At 38.9% G+C, this 15,881-nt stretch overlaps 1 protein-coding gene across 1 annotated transcript in view; it reads left to right on the top strand.

Moving 5' to 3' along the window:
* amon (amontillado) overlaps positions 1-15,881 on the top strand; it is a 42,700-nt gene that overhangs the window by 16,199 nt on the left and 10,620 nt on the right. The window contains exons 2-3 of the mRNA XM_065230555.1: positions 6,526-6,633; positions 6,693-6,948. Of these exons, the coding sequence (XP_065086627.1) occupies positions 6,526-6,633; positions 6,693-6,948 (364 nt within the window). The remainder of the gene's footprint in view (positions 1-6,525; positions 6,634-6,692; positions 6,949-15,881) is intronic.

The raw sequence follows: 15,881 nt of genomic DNA, 5'->3' as shown, positions 1-15,881 counted from the left end.
ATGTTATCATAGAAGATGGTGAAGATGGTCCCACCTCTTACCCCTACAAAGGTTTTAGCTGGACGATTTGTCTTTAAGATATTTAAGATAATTAAATCTGAAATTTTAGCCAGGTTAGCAAACAAAACAGATATAAATTCCCTCTAAAGCTTACAGTTGCTTCACAGCGATCCCAAGTAGCATTGCAGGTTTTATCGAGGTTTTATAGCATTCTACAAGTCTAAATCATGGTCTACAGAACCCTCATAAAACCAAAATTGTTACTTGGGATATAAATGTGGAAAAACTCAGGCGTCCACCTCTTAGTTCACATTTTTGTATGTATGTATGTAAGTAGCCACCATCCTAGCTTGGGTCTTGCCCTGCATGCGGCACCATTCAACAGCAAGATCAAATTTCGTCATCATTCTGAATTCAACATACTGCTGTATGAAGGGCCAAAAGGGGTTGGACGGGCCCGTGAGCAGAGACACTTACGTCAAACCAGCGGGAATAAGAGAATCTCCTTCCAACAATATGATCCAACAAAACGAATAACGAAATTCGCAATACATGTTAAGCTTTCCACGGGATGGTTTGTTTAAGAACAGCGCGTCAAATTCATTGCAACTGTTGAAGTGAAATGTAACTATCTAAAATGACACAATTCCCTCCTAGACTCCGGTTGGCAATCCACTCCATTGTCCAGTTACAACTTCAATGATGCCCTGATGCTCCCTCCCGTCCCAGCATTTATTGTAATTTGCATTATAAACTTATATATATATATAAAATATATAGTAAAATGAAAAATATAATAAAAATAAAGATGTTTTACAAAATAAAGATGTTTTACAAAATACAAATAACTTAGATTATTGGTTCCTATACACACACTTTTTGTTTTATGTGCCATGAAATGACATAATGCATCATTGTATGTTTTGAAAATATAATACTAAATTATTGAATCAATAGACCGAAAATCGAGGTTATTTGGACATGAGACATTATATTTACAAAGATACTACCAAAGCGACCATCAAACGCACTGCCCACAAAAGCAACAATCTTCAATACATTCGGGATCGTATTCCCGATGCTTACTTTTCTCTAGTCATTCTTAAACAATTCCCCCTCCAGTGACTCCAACCACACAACAACCAATTATCACTCTTCTTTTTCAAGTAACTCCGTGCCCAAAAGCAATGCACATAGCAAAAACCTAACAATAGATCAGTGCGGTCGAGTCACACCGACAACAAAGCGAGAGTACACCAGGCACCTAAGCAACATGGGGGGACAACATCAGCACAAACAATTCTAAATCAAATTATTGCGCCCGGGACACAAAACTATTCAAATGCGAGCACCGAAAAACTACACGCAAGCACAAAGATAGGCCGAGCTCTAAAAATATAAAAGCATGAAGCGCAGCAAAACACACAACCGTTCTCCAACGCTTCTCAAAGTGGACTGCTCTTAGTTCACATTTTTGTCCACTTAAAATATTCATAATATTACAAGCGATCAAGAGTTAATGAACAATCAACAAAGCATCCTATTACACTAGCAACCTCGCAATCTGATGCTATCATAATTTTCAGCAAAGTACAAATACAAATGTGGTGTTCTTATTTTATGTGCGTTTCTAGTATCTTATCTTATCTTTCTCTATTAAAGAGACTTTCAGCCGTCGGTTGTTTCACCTCTTCCACCGTTTCTAGTATTTTATCTATGAAAATCACTTCCTCTTTCAATTCGATCACACAAATACCGTTAACTACTTTAAAAATTAACACCATAGTCAAATATACAATTCTTTGCTTCACCGACAACCATTGTAATAGTACGTTCAGACTACAGAGTTATAACAGTTATAGCGTTATCTTGATGGTGGTTTCTGTGTTGCAATTATTTGACAACCGTTATAACATGTTATAACTCTCCAGTCTGTACAGCGTTTAAGGCGTCTAGCATCAAAGTTGAGGAAGTGAATCTATTACATCTCAAAATCAAACGCATTATTTTATTCTGCAAGCGCTGTTATCTCGATATTTGTGTTGCATTGACCAGAAATAAAATGGAACGGCAAACGTCTAGATGAGGAGAGATGATTGATTTGTATCTGTATTTTACTGGCAATAGTTAAATCGTTTTTCAACGACATAGAATTCCATACTTCTTGGTAATTTTCTTGATGAAATTGTCAATGTGAGAGTTGAACTTAAGTGTGTCATCAATAATCACGCCAAGATATTTAATCTCCCGAACGCGATCAATAGTCTCATCATCAATTACAACGGAGACGTTCTCATTTACTTGATTCAGCGAAATTACCATGAATTTAGTTTAACTTATATTCAATTTTATTTGCCTATACTTCAACCATCTACTTAGAGAATGAAAATCTTCATTTAAGTGTGCAGCAGTAGTTAATGGAATTAATTTCATTACAGTCGTTGCCTGCGTCGGAGTTAAAGGTTAGGAGATGAAAACGTTGTGCGCCTCCGGTTTGGATAGTCCGATGTTTGACAGGAAAACGTCCAGGGTGGAGGGATTTCCCGCTAAAGAGATGAAAGTTAGTTTGTCCGGAAACTGCACAGTGAAGAGTCCATGTTGTGCGTGGTCGTTCAATAGACATCCGTTCTGGTTCCGCTGGTAGTTTCATGGCGGGCATTCAGGTCGCCCCCAACGATTAATCGGGAGCTAGCAAGGGTCATGGTGGACAGGTCGTTCTTGAATTGGATTAATAGTCCGTTGCTTGAAGTACACTGGCGTGGGCAGTAAACAGCGATAAGCCGGACGTTTCCAGTTAATGATTCCACCTACACACTAAGGGCTTCGTTGATGGAAGTGCGGATGTAGGGCAGAGTGCCGAACTTGGTTCCCTTCCTGACGATGACCGCTACAACCCCCCTGGAGCTGGTGCGATCAAGCCGGATAATGTTGTGGTCAGGCAACCAGAAGCTGTCACCTGATTTTAGGTGGGTTTCGGTTAGAAAACCCACGTCGATGCTCTTGCGGACGTAGTCGACAAAACACGAAACTTAAATATTCAAAATTCTTCTGAAGACGCTAGGACCTTATTTTGTGTCACCAGCACTAAATTAAAGTTCGGAAGTGAAGAAAATCCCGACGGACTTGGGCCTCGACATGTACACAGGTTTACAGGGTGTATATATGGACGTAAAAAAAGATATTCCCAACTCACTGCATTTCCTCAATCCAAAGGGTTACGTTTTCAATCAAGAAAAAAAAAATATTAGTGTTTCCTTTTTAATACGGAAGGGCATTGGATGAATTCCTGCCCCAAGCCAAAGGATCGGAAGCAGCCAGTAAGTAACAAACGGAAGAAGAAAATCAAAAATGGAATGAAGAAAACAGCAGTACAAGTACCTACGCTAATGTAGTGACTGGAGGTTAATAATCGTTAGTGTGTTACTCCTACCTAAAGCTACAACAAATTAAAGAGCACTTTTCAGTGCTCAATATACCTGTAAATTTTTTACCTTGTTCGACTCTTATTCCTCTTCGATCCTTGTTTGGACACTACCCGTGGTAATCCTGCTTGGATATCGAAATGGAAAATTCCTGTTCAATTCTTGAGATTATTATAGCAATCTGCTTGGAAGTCGATTTGGATAAAAGCTTTACTGTGGCCATGCGCAAAAGAAAAGGGCAATCTCTTGATCCCCCTTCTGATGAAATTAATTTGAGCAATTAATTTAATTTGCTCAAAGATGATGAGAATGATCCATCATCCAGGAAAAATTCTAGTAAACTTTCCCGGCTTAATGCCAAGAAGGAAAAAATTCCCCCTATTGTGATAACCACTTCCGATTTCCATGCTCTACAAAATGAATAAATAAATAAATTAAAGTTTTCACTGCTAATTGGCCGTTGGGGTGAATGCCGTGTGTTGGCTGAAACCTTGGACGGATTCAAACTTCTTCTCAAATATCTTACTGAGAAGCATCACCATTTTTTTGCTTACGACACCAAAACTGAACTGTGTTCAAGGTTGTCGTGAAAGGTCTGCCCAGTGGTGAATCCCTGGATCAAATCAAAGGTGAACTGGCAAAATTACTAGGAATTACACTTCAGGAAGACTGGAGGAAATTTCCGAAACCTCACCCAGCGCCGTAAGTGCCAGGGATGGGGTCACGGAACAAAAATAAATGCTACAAGCCAGTTAAATGCATGAATTGTGGTGATTCCTCTTAAGCAAAGGACGACTGTCCTGGTGAAGGAAGATCCTAAGAAAGTTAAATGTTCAAATTATGGTGCAAACCACTAATCCAATTTTTGGAAATGTAAGACTTGCAAAGCGATCCTTCAATCTCGTTCTAAACGATAGGTAGGTAGCACTCCACGGTCCCGACCAGGTACTAATTTATCTGCTGTTAACAACGGTCGAGTATCAGTACAAGACACTGAAGAAGTCTGTACATTGTAGACGAAATACGCGTATCTGTCAAAGATAAGCAAATAAGTCAGTGGAATTAAATGGAAATTACTAATCATTCTCTCTCTCTCTCTCTTTATATTTATTTTTTATTAAATAAAATAATTTCTTATCCCTATAGTTGAAACAAGAGCAATTATAATAGACGACGATCTTCAGCTCCATCTTAAAAATATCAAAGAACACGCGATCCTGCCATCAAAGTTATCTGGCGGAGTTTGCAAAAACAAATTAAAGCGATTCTCTGCCCTGAGGATCAAACATTTGAAAATAATGTTTTTAAATTAGACCCGAGTTCCAAACCCACAAAAAAAATTGAAAAAACCTCAAAGCCTATTCCAGCGCTTAAAGAAGGTGGTAAACTTTTGATCAAAAATTAAAAAAAAAAAACTCAGAAGCTTGCTAAGCAATTTGAGAGTTCCTTTAATTTCAGTTTGGGTCTTACTAGTCCTACTGAGAATCAGGTTGCTCGGGATTATCAGAATATTTTATCTAGGGAAATTATTTTTGATGATTCCTGGGGGACGGATTTGGACGAAGTAAGATCTATAACTAAAAAGTTTCATAATATGAAAGCTCGAGGTGGACGAAATTTTCTATATCCTCATAAAAAACTCCCAGAGAGTACCTTGGGTAAACCTTGGTAAAAATTATTCAACAGATGTTTCGATTTGGCATACTTTCCTGATAAATGGAAAAATGCAAAAAATGTTCCAATGTTGAAGCCGGATAAAAATCCAGCTGAAGCTTCTAACTACCGTCCAATAATCTTGCTTTCTTCAATAAGTAAACTTTTTTAAAAGGTCATTTCGAATAGAATGATGCTTCACATCAATGTGAACTCGATTTTTGCAGATGAGCAGTTTGGATTTCGCCATGGGCATCAACTCTTAATAGTTACCAATTTAATTCGTTCAAACAAATCTGAAGGCTGCTCAACTGGAGTTGCTCTTCTGGACATAGAAAAAAGCATTCGACAGTGTTTAGCATGAAGTTTTGATTGATAAATTGAAAAAAAATAATATCCACTTTATATTATGAAATTAGTTCAAAAGATTCAAAACAATTGAAAAAAACAAGGGAATACGGCAGAAAGCGGAAACAAAGTTCAAGTCGTAGAAGTAAGAAGACCTCATAAGCAATGTTCCTTATCGATATTTGTATGTAATTATAAAATTATTTACTGGTTCTCGGCTCCGTGGAGTTCTTTTGGACATTTGAGCCTTAACAAATAAACAAATTGGAAAAATCTTAATAGCTTTTGACCTAAACTTCAAGACGATGAGTTGTTTTTGTGTCTCAACTTGTCCCATTTTTTGCTATAAGCGCATGAATTTAATAAAAAAAATACATCCAAAATATGCTGCTACTTTTCAAGGAACAGTTATAGTTACTTACAGTCTTCGACAAACACGTGTCTAGATAATATCCAGATTTGTCTGATTATTGTCTAAACAATAAAACACTGAAAACATGTGCTCAAAAAACTATTCATAATTCTGGGCATAGATTTTTTACTTCTTGAGCAAAATTGTTTGTTTTGATTTTTCTAAAACTTTGCTCGAGACATCATTTTCAAAGAAAAAAGTGATCTCCTAGTAGGCATGACATGACCAATGTTTGTTACTTTCAAAATGTGGAGGATATTTATACAAACAAGGTGAACTATCTTTAAGATATGATTTACAATCCAGTTTGAGATAACCAGACTTTATTTATGCTCATTTGAAAACTAGTAAAATAGTATTGATTTTATTCAGTACTCGCGCCAACTTATGATACACGAGGACTCGCGCGTTATACAAAATTTAATAGTATGTTATTTTCACTATGAGGGCTCTTGAAACATGATAAAAAATATTTTTTATGCATTGGTCTATTGGTCATGGGTATTCATTTTCATCCAACGTATTTAGTTTCACATAGATTGAGTTCCAAAGTACAGTAGATTTTTCGTGTTGTACTTAGTATACTGGCGCGATTACTCAAAGGTTAAATTAATTGAAACATACAAACACTTATTTGCATCTCAAAATGTTGGATAGTACAAAATGTTATTCTTTTATTTCATGATATAGCTCGCAGGCAGCTCAGGCCGAGAGTTCCACTTCAAACATACAGCTCTCCCGCATGCCAGAACTCGTCGCAGTATAGCCCATATGAGGGTGTTGAAGAAAGAAGCTTTGGTAAGATTGAAATATGTTAGATGCTTTACATCATTATTGTTTATTGAATCCTTTTGCAGGTAAACGCTGCTGTCCAACAAGTTGGTTTTAAACGCGTCAAACGTGGCTTACGTACAGTGATTCCAGCAACATTTATTCCGGATAAATCAGATCCCAATGTAGGGAAAGCACCAACTGACCCTTATTTCCCTTTGCAATGGTATTTACGAAACACTGGGCAAAATGGAGGAAAGCCGCGACTTGATCTAAATGTGCAAGCTGCCTGGGATCAAGGAATCACTGGAAAGAATGTTACTACGGCCATAATGGATGACGGTATGTATTGTGTTTAGGTTTGGCTTTTAGACGTATGCGAGAACATTGTATTGACTATAGTTCGCACTAGCAACAATCAATTCGAAACTAACGATTCTAAATTGGCTCACTACTTGACTAGCCTATTGGTCCCAAGCAAATCGATTAACGTATCCCATTCTAGTATAAATTCCAGTACTACACTATGTTTGTTTTGATTCGCTGTGAAATTTTGACAGATAAAATGATAAAATGCATCGATTAGCTTGGGACCGAAGATAGTACCATAGAGTTACCTCTATGGTACTAGTACGAAGTAGACCTTTACTCTGGGCTTTCATCGGCGGCAGCGGCGTAGCAATATTTTTCCTCCGCGGCGGCGGCGTGGCGTCGTGACGGCGTTGATTTTAATAGGTGTTGGTGACGGCGACGGTGTGCACCGTCGTATCAATATGTAGGTCAATATGTCAGATTTCAAAGCAGCATTTAAACCAAAATATTGTATATGTGTATACGTGATTTGTTACAGATAACGCTATTTTAAATTTGTTTCCGAAAACACCATCAACACATTTCGGAACAGTGTCGGAACTATTTCCTAAGGTAGTTCTTTTCGCAACTAACTAACACTGGTAGTAAATTTTTGTCTTCCCGGTGATTAAAAAAAATCGTACAGAATATAGTTAATTTAAGATTGATTGGCTTAGTGTTCAATCTGTAGAGAAAAGTGGAGTTCCATATTTAGGTTTGCAGCCATTCCATATCAAAATGATTTAGTGGTTCTCAGAGTTTCTTCAAAATAGTAGTTTTGTTTCTTATCGCAAAATATTAGACTCGCATACAAGAAATGACTTTTTTCAAAAATTACTTTTTTTAGATTTATAACTTTTGTACCATCAAAATATTAAATGAAAGGTAATTAAAAAATATATAATTAAAAATGCTTTTTAGGAAAAATATAATGATGTTAAAATATTGGGATTTTGTATTGAAAAACATTGATTGGATTGGGTTTTTAATGGTTTTCATGGTTTGTAGACAGAGGCCGCAATATGATTTTATATTTATCCTTGTTTAGGCTCCTTTACACTACATATAAAATATCAGCGATGTGTTTTTTTCGTTAATGAGTAATATTTTTTTGAACATTCAAAGTGTTTTTTATGTTACTTCATACGCGAAGTTAACGATTTTCAGAGTTGGTTGGAAATGCTAACATGAAGCTTTAGTGTGATGATTTATTAGCTAGAGAATGATCTTTAGAAGAGGGTAGGTGGATAGTTCCGTTAGAGTACGGCAGTATGAAAATTGAATAGAAGTTGAAAATGAGCGAAGGGCCATTAATGCGTCAGTTTTTCAAGATAGACGCACATTTTTGCCTAACCCGTACGATGTACGCGGGGACTTGAAGTATGTCTCCAAGTCCACAGGCAAAAATGTGCGTCCCTCTTTTTGCTCATAAACTGACTGCGGCTGTGGAATAGTTCTAGCGACGTTTTCATCACTACCTAAAGCCCCACGTTGCGAGAGCATTTCCAGTCGATGGTGCAGTTCTTTTTTACCCAACTATTGTGTTGTTCCTCTCGTCATGTCCAAACATTCAAATTACTTGCCTTAATTTGGACCCATCGTTTATTTGACAACTCCTGCCGTGCATATTGTCTCCATGTTTTAACTAGTATTTGACCAATGTTTTCTATGATTCCGATGCAAAATAGTGGTGTTGAGTACTTGGCACTGATGAAGTCTGCAAGTAGTAGACGAAATATGCATATCTGTCAAAATATAAGCAGTTATATTGGAATTAAAAGGAAATAAATCTACACACTCAAAAAGCTCTTCATAAATCATTCCAATTTTTATGTAAAATTTAATAAATCCGTAAGTGGTCCACTGAAAGGAAAGGGCTCATAAACGGCAAGTTTACCCTATCTTAAAGGGTGATACGGTCAAAATTTGGTCAATATCAACTTGACGTATTTCTTTCAATTTTGCATTTAAAAAACCTGAACACCCCTCATTTTGAAGGTGTGTGTGTGTAGAATGTTGCTCCTATTTTGATTTTGGAATTCACTCTTCAGTTGTCAAAATGCCGTCCAAGCAAGAAGAGCAGCGTATCAAAATTTTGCTCGCGCATCGCGAAAATCCGAGCTACTCGCACGCAAAGTTGGCAAAATCGCTAAAAGTTGCCAAATCAACCGTTACAAATGTAATTAAAGTGTTTGGGGAACGTTTGTCGACAGCCAGGAAGTCTGGATCGGGGGGAAATCGAAAACCGGAAGCCGCTGAGACGACAAAGAGAGTTGCCGGTAGTTTCAAGCGAAACCCTAACCTCTCTCTCCGAGATGCCGCAAATAAGCTGGGTGTATCGTCTACAACCGTGCATCGAGCCAAAAAACGAGCCGGACTATCGACTTACAAGAAGGTAGTGACTCCAAATCACGATGATAAACAAAATACGACGGCCAAAGCGCGATCCCGGAGGCTGTACACGACGACGCTGACGAAGTTTGACTGCGTGGTAATGGACGATGAAACCTACGTCAAAGCCGACTACAAGCAGCTTCCGGGACAGGAGTTTTATACGGCAAGAGGAAGGGGAAAGGTAGCAGATGTTTTCAAGCACATGAAACTGTCAAAGTTTGCAAAGAAATATCTGGTTTGGCAAGCCATCTGTACCTGTGGCTTGAAAAGCAGCATTTTCATAGCTTCCGGGACTGTCAACCAAGAAATTTACGTGAAAGAGTGTTTGAATAAACGTCTGCTGCCTTTCCTGAAGAAACACGGTTGTTCCGTACTGTTTTGGCCGGATTTGGCATCTTGCCATTACGGTAAAAAGGCCATGGAGTGGTACGCCGCCAACAACGTGCAGGTGGTTCCCAAGGACAAGAACCCTCCCAACACGCCAGAGCTCCGCCCAATTGAGAAATACTGGGCTATTGTCAAGCGGAACCTAAAGAAGACCAAAAAAAACTGCTAAGGGCGAGCAGCAGTTCAAGGCAAACTGGCTTTCTGCGGCGAAGAAGATGGACAAGGTGGCTGTACAAAATCTGATGGCAGGGGTCAAGCGTAAGGCCCGGCAATTTGGATTTGGAAAAGCGGAAGCCTAACTGAATATTTTTCCTGAATTTTATACTAATTGAACTTGAAAAAGAAATTTAATTTGATTTTTTAAATAAACGATTTCACCGATTTACACGCGTTTTCCCTTGACCAAATTTTGACCGTATCACCCTTTACTCCGAGTAAGTTACTCTTACTCAAAAATTACAAAGAGGTATGCTTTACCGTTTAATGGTTATGACAAAAAAACTAACGGCCAGTCACATGTCATCCTAAGAAAACTATACAAATCTAAGTTTTTGTTAGTCAAATGAAAAACGCAAACTAGGATAGGCAGGAGAATTGAACTACTACTTCTGATAAACATCTACTAACATTGACCTTTACTAAGAATAGAAAACCTAGCGGCGCCGGTGGTGTAGTGGTAAGCGTGATTACCTCTCACCCCAGCAGGCCTGGGTTCAATCCCAGTCGGCGCCGCCGGGATGTTCTGAGGCATCACATCTTTGATCACGCCTTCCTTCGGGGAAGTAAAGCCGTTGGTCCCCGGTTCATGAGTTGATGGGTCAATAGGTGGTAGGGTCCAGTTGTGGGAGCTTGCCTCCCTGGCCTGGCATTGGTACTCAGCACGGAAAACAAGATCGACGGAAATCAAATCTTGGAAAAAAAAAGAATAGAAAACTTTAAAACAATCCTCTAAATAAATCTGCCATTGATTATTTATCAACTGAAAATAATAATTAGGTTTGTTATGTTTATGAACATAACTTTCCACTGAGAATATATCAAGAATTTAAAAAAGCTTGCAATGTGTTTTCCTCCGTCAGTAAATCGTGAATATCCGGTTAATTTTTCCGCACTTTCTGTGTGTTGCTCCACTCGCTGGATAACACTCGCGATCTCGATTCTACACGGATAGAAATCTCCTTATACCTTTTGGCAAATTTCTATTGCTGATTATTCATAAAATGTATAAGTCAACTTATAGCAGACGCCTTGCAAAAAGTTAATGAAGATCATATGTCAAATGAAATGTATAAGCGGTCACACATACCTTTTATGCATTCATATACGACCTATGTGGTTTGTCTTATGGAATGTATAAGGCTGATGTTTTGGTTAAAATGTATAAGTGAAACACATGAATCAAATAAGTAATTTTCGTTTCGTGTATGATCTCTTCTTCCACAATACCTGCATCAGCAGCACGTACTTTGGCTATAACTTCGGAATTTCTTTCTGCCTCCGGTGGTTCTTCCTCAATATTCATTGTTGTCATTCGATCTTTTAGTAGTTTTTTTTGCCTCGCGAGATAAGTAAATTACCAGATTTGAATCTTGCCGATTTAAATTCAACTTTGTATATGTTTTCGACAGAAGGGAATATTAATCGTCCATAGATATTTAGCCTGTATTCCATTTGGTGAATTTTTACTTAAATTTTACAGATGTACCAGACTTATTTCTGATATACTAGGAATCAATTTGGACAAACACCTTCTCGAAAATCTGACGACCAACAATAGAGGGAACATTGTAATTTATTTTCGAAGTGTCACTATCGAAACTACAACCACTTCCTCTATAATCGGCACGTGAGACGCACGGAAGCGAACCTTCGGTCGAACCCGAAAGGTTTTTGGTCGTTTATAAATTCTAAACGGAAAGAATCCGGGCTGCCTTGTTCCATGTTCCTCGGAGATGATACGGCCTGCAGCGAAAGTGAAAAATGCAGCTTGTTTGCTCGTTGATTCAAACAAGTCTTCCACGATTTTTCCGCTTCACCGACACAGGTGTTGGTCGCAACCTCCGGGATGCCACGTGATGTTTTTAGTTTTGACATACCTCACATCACTGAAGACATGGTCATAGCCGCAACACGCAAAATGAAGAACTCATTCGCCGCTGGTCCTGACGGAATTCCCTCGTCAGTTTTAAAACGATGTGTCAACCTCTGCCTTCCACTTGCGCGACTTTTTAATTTCTCGGCACAGCAAAGTGAATTCTCCTCCCGTTGGAAGCTTTCCTATCTGTTTCCAATTCACAAAAAAGGAGACAAACGGAATGCCGCTAATTATCGTGGGATTTCCTCCATGTGCGCCTGCTCTAAACTTTTCGAGATTATTGTAAATGATGCTCTGTTTATGTGCTGTAAAAATTATATCGATACGGACCAACATGGTTTTTACCCCTAGCGATCGGTTTCCACGAACCTGGTGCAGTTTACCTCTGACTGTCTGCGAAGCTTGGATGCTGGATGGCAAGTTGATGCTGCATACATGGATTTAAAAGCCGCTTTTGACAGGGTGGATCATGAAATCCTGCTTGCTAAGTTGGAGATACTAGGTGTCTCGTCTACGGCTGTGAAATGGTTCAGATCGTACTTAATGAATCGCTCTGTACGAGTCAAGATTGGCGCGACGGAATCAAATGTTTTCTCAAACAACTCGGGAGTCCCGCAAGGCAGCAACCTGGGACCTCTGCTGTTTTCGATCTTTCTAAACGACATCGCTCTGTTGTTACCATCTGGATGTCGTCTTTTCTACGCAGATGACGCCAAAATCTACAAAATTATCAAAAGCCTCTCGGACTGTTGGGATCTCCAGCATATGCTATGTATTTTCGCTGACTGGTGCAACGTCATCTCCTATCACCGTAAAAACGAACCAATTATGTTTGACTATGTGCTCTTTGGACGTTGCATTGCCCGTGTAGAACAAATAAAGGATCTCGATGTTACTCTGGACTGCGGGCTCACCTTCAAAATCCATTATAACGACATCATTTCCCGAGCCAATCGCCAACTGGGTTTTATTTTTAAAATTGCCGATGAGTTCCGGGACCCGTTATGCCTCAGATCACTTTACTGCTCACTTGTGCGGTCTATATTAGAATCAAGTGCAGTTGTATGGTGCCCTTTCCAAGCCACTTGGATCGCTAGAATCGAATCTGTTCAACGAAAGTTTGTGAGATATGCTCTTCGTTTCTTGAACTGGCGTGACTCATCGAACCTGCCACCGTACGAGGAGCGTTGCCGTCTTCTGGGCATCGAACCGCTAGTGGTGCGACGGACGGTCGCTCAAGCTATGTTTGCTGGAAAGCTTCTCACGGGTGAAATCGACTGTCCAACGTTGCTGGCCCAGCTAAATATGTATGCTCCTGAGAGACCTCTTCGTCAACGCGAATTTCTGTTTTTGGAGCCACGAGGCAGAAATTATACGTAGAATGAGCCAATTCGTGCAATCAGCCGACAATTTAACTACTCTTATTGCGAATTTGACTTTAACGTATCAGCAAATGTGTTTCGTCACCGGTTACTTGACCGTTTTCATTTCGTTGACCATAACTATTTAGATTAAGTTTTATTCATTAAGACATTAATTGTCAGTTGAATTATTAAATAAACAAATAAACTAAACTAAAATATAAGTGAAAATTCACCAAATGAAACACATGTTTTCGACAGAAGGGAATATTAATCGTCCATAGATATTTAGCCTGTGTTCCATTTGGTGAATTTTTACTTAAATTTTACAGATGTAAAATTTAAAATAAACCTTCTTTTGTACCAGACTTATTTCTGATATACTAGGAATCAATTTGGACAAACACCTTCTCGAAAATCGGACGACCAACAATAGAGGGATTTTCGAACATTGTAATTTATTTTCGAAGTGTCAAATATAAGTGAAAATTCACCAAATGAAATACAGCTCTCGGCTTTCATACGCAAAACGAAAATTAATTATTTTATTCGTGTGTTTAACTTATACATTTTTGTCAAAACATCAGTCTTATACATTCCATAATACAAACCGCATAGGTCCTATAAGAATGCATATATGATATGTGTAGCACATAACTTTTTTGCAAGGCGTCAGCTTATAAGTTGACTTATACATTTTATGAATAATCAGCAATGGAAATTTGCCAAAAGGTATAAGGGGATTTCTATCCGTGTATAACAAGCTAGCTTCTTCGCTCCTGTAATTTTGTGTGTGACTTCATCAGAATCGGTGAAATAAACAAACAAGTTTTCATTGTCCTATGTAACATTGATCGATTCTCTTCCGTTTGTCATATTAGATGCTAGATATGTCTTTACATGGCCGTGGGGATACAAAAAAGAAAGCTGACGAAGAGAATCTGTCAAGGTAACTTAGGACCTAATGCAATGTTCAGCTTGATACGTGGTCTAAAAATTAGATATAGCTTATGATAACCACATTAAATGCAATGGAAAATGCAAAAACAATGAAATCGCTGGTTTAAGCTATCGTTGCCTCTTGCCCTCGAATGTGGCATCCGTGGTGATGATTTTTGGAGGCTTAACAAATTGATGTTTACTCTCTTATGAGTTAGCCTGGTATATGTAAGTTAGTAATCCTATATATAGAGGTTTACGGAAGCGGCCATCTTGAGTCAATCGAACAGCGAGAACTGTCAACTTAGTGGTTTCTATTCAAAAAGTTACTGGTACGGTTAAAGCCGAACGGTTTCATCCCAAACTTGTTGCTGGAGTATTTGAATAGCAACTCTTGACTGAATTCCAGAACAATCAAGATATCGTGAAGGTCATTATTGTTAAACTGCGTTGAATTTGGTGTTAGCAAAGTGGAAAGACAACTTGGAGCGTGAAGATACGACTGTTGCTGTTTTTTTATATCTGAAATGTGTTTTTGAATCAATTTGTATGCCCTTATTGTTAAATACAATTAAGGGCTTTGGAATTACTAGTACAGCATTTATGGTTTAAAAGCTATTTGTGTGACAGGACTCAACCTTGGAGTGCCCGAGGGAAGTGAATTAGCGCCCGTTTTATTTATTATGTATATTAACGACTTGCGACGTGTTTTACGATTTTGCGACATTAATCTTTTTGCAGATGATACTGTGCTATTAATTGCAGCTAAGGATTTAAAAGTTGCCGTATCACACTTGAATGAAGATTTGCAGTATCTAAGTAGATGGTTGAAGTGTAAGCAGTTAAAATTGAATACAAGTAAAAATAAATGTTCGATCGCTCCATCGGCGCCGGGCTCTACTGCATTTGAATATGCCAAGCAAACAGAAATCAATGCCCCCGGTCAGATGGTAGTAAAGCCCGCCATACTATAAGAACAGTAACTACCGTTTCTCTCCCACTGTGGTATTGTTAATGTATGCCATTCAATATTATTGTTTACATTTTGTAATGGTTTTTTTGTAATTGAAATTATAGTAATTGTTCTGTGTTAGCTTTTAAAGATGAAATTTAATGTATAATTTTTAGGTAAACTTACTACCTCCGAGCAGGCAGGATGCCTCTCGGAGGAATAAAAAGTAATATTGTAGTGCCGCCAAGTGAAGTTTGTAGTTTATTGTGTGCTCTGAAACGAAATCCTCCACCGCCTTGAAAACACAACATATGGCCGCATCCTGGCCGAAACATTGGTGCCGTGACCAGGATAGTGCATGGAAAGGTATTCACCAGCGCTTCAGGAGCGCTCAATAAGTGTAAACCATCATTTCGGCATTAGATTCAGCCGTTGGGCACCATCGTGATTGGATCAGTTTGGCGCCATTCTTCAATTCGGCAACGAGTGAAAATATGCTGAACTGAATCTCTTTCAGATCGTACGTTTTTGCACCGTATCGTTCTGGTTCCCGTAGGATTGCCCAGTATCCCCGTTGGACGCCAGCGTCAATATCGGACCCCAGCGTCCCCGTCTAACTGAAGTGCTCATATGCCGAACTTCTGCGTCCATTCGCCGGACATCTGCGTCCACCCGCTGAACCCATGCGTCCACTTATTCGGATCCCAGTGTTCCCGTTGGACTCCTGCGTCCATCATCGGATTGAATCATCTTCTCATTGGACCGTAGCGTCCTCATCGCCGGACCTAATTGTCCT

This window comes from Ochlerotatus camptorhynchus, unplaced genomic scaffold (genome assembly GCF_037179485.1).
Source record: "Ochlerotatus camptorhynchus isolate MF236.1 unplaced genomic scaffold, CSIRO-AGI_Acam_v1.1 ptg000030l, whole genome shotgun sequence".
Classification (NCBI taxonomy): Eukaryota; Metazoa; Arthropoda; class Insecta; order Diptera; family Culicidae; genus Ochlerotatus; species Ochlerotatus camptorhynchus.
Note: the sequence above shows the minus strand (reverse complement) of the source record. Positions and strands in the feature narration are given on the sequence as shown.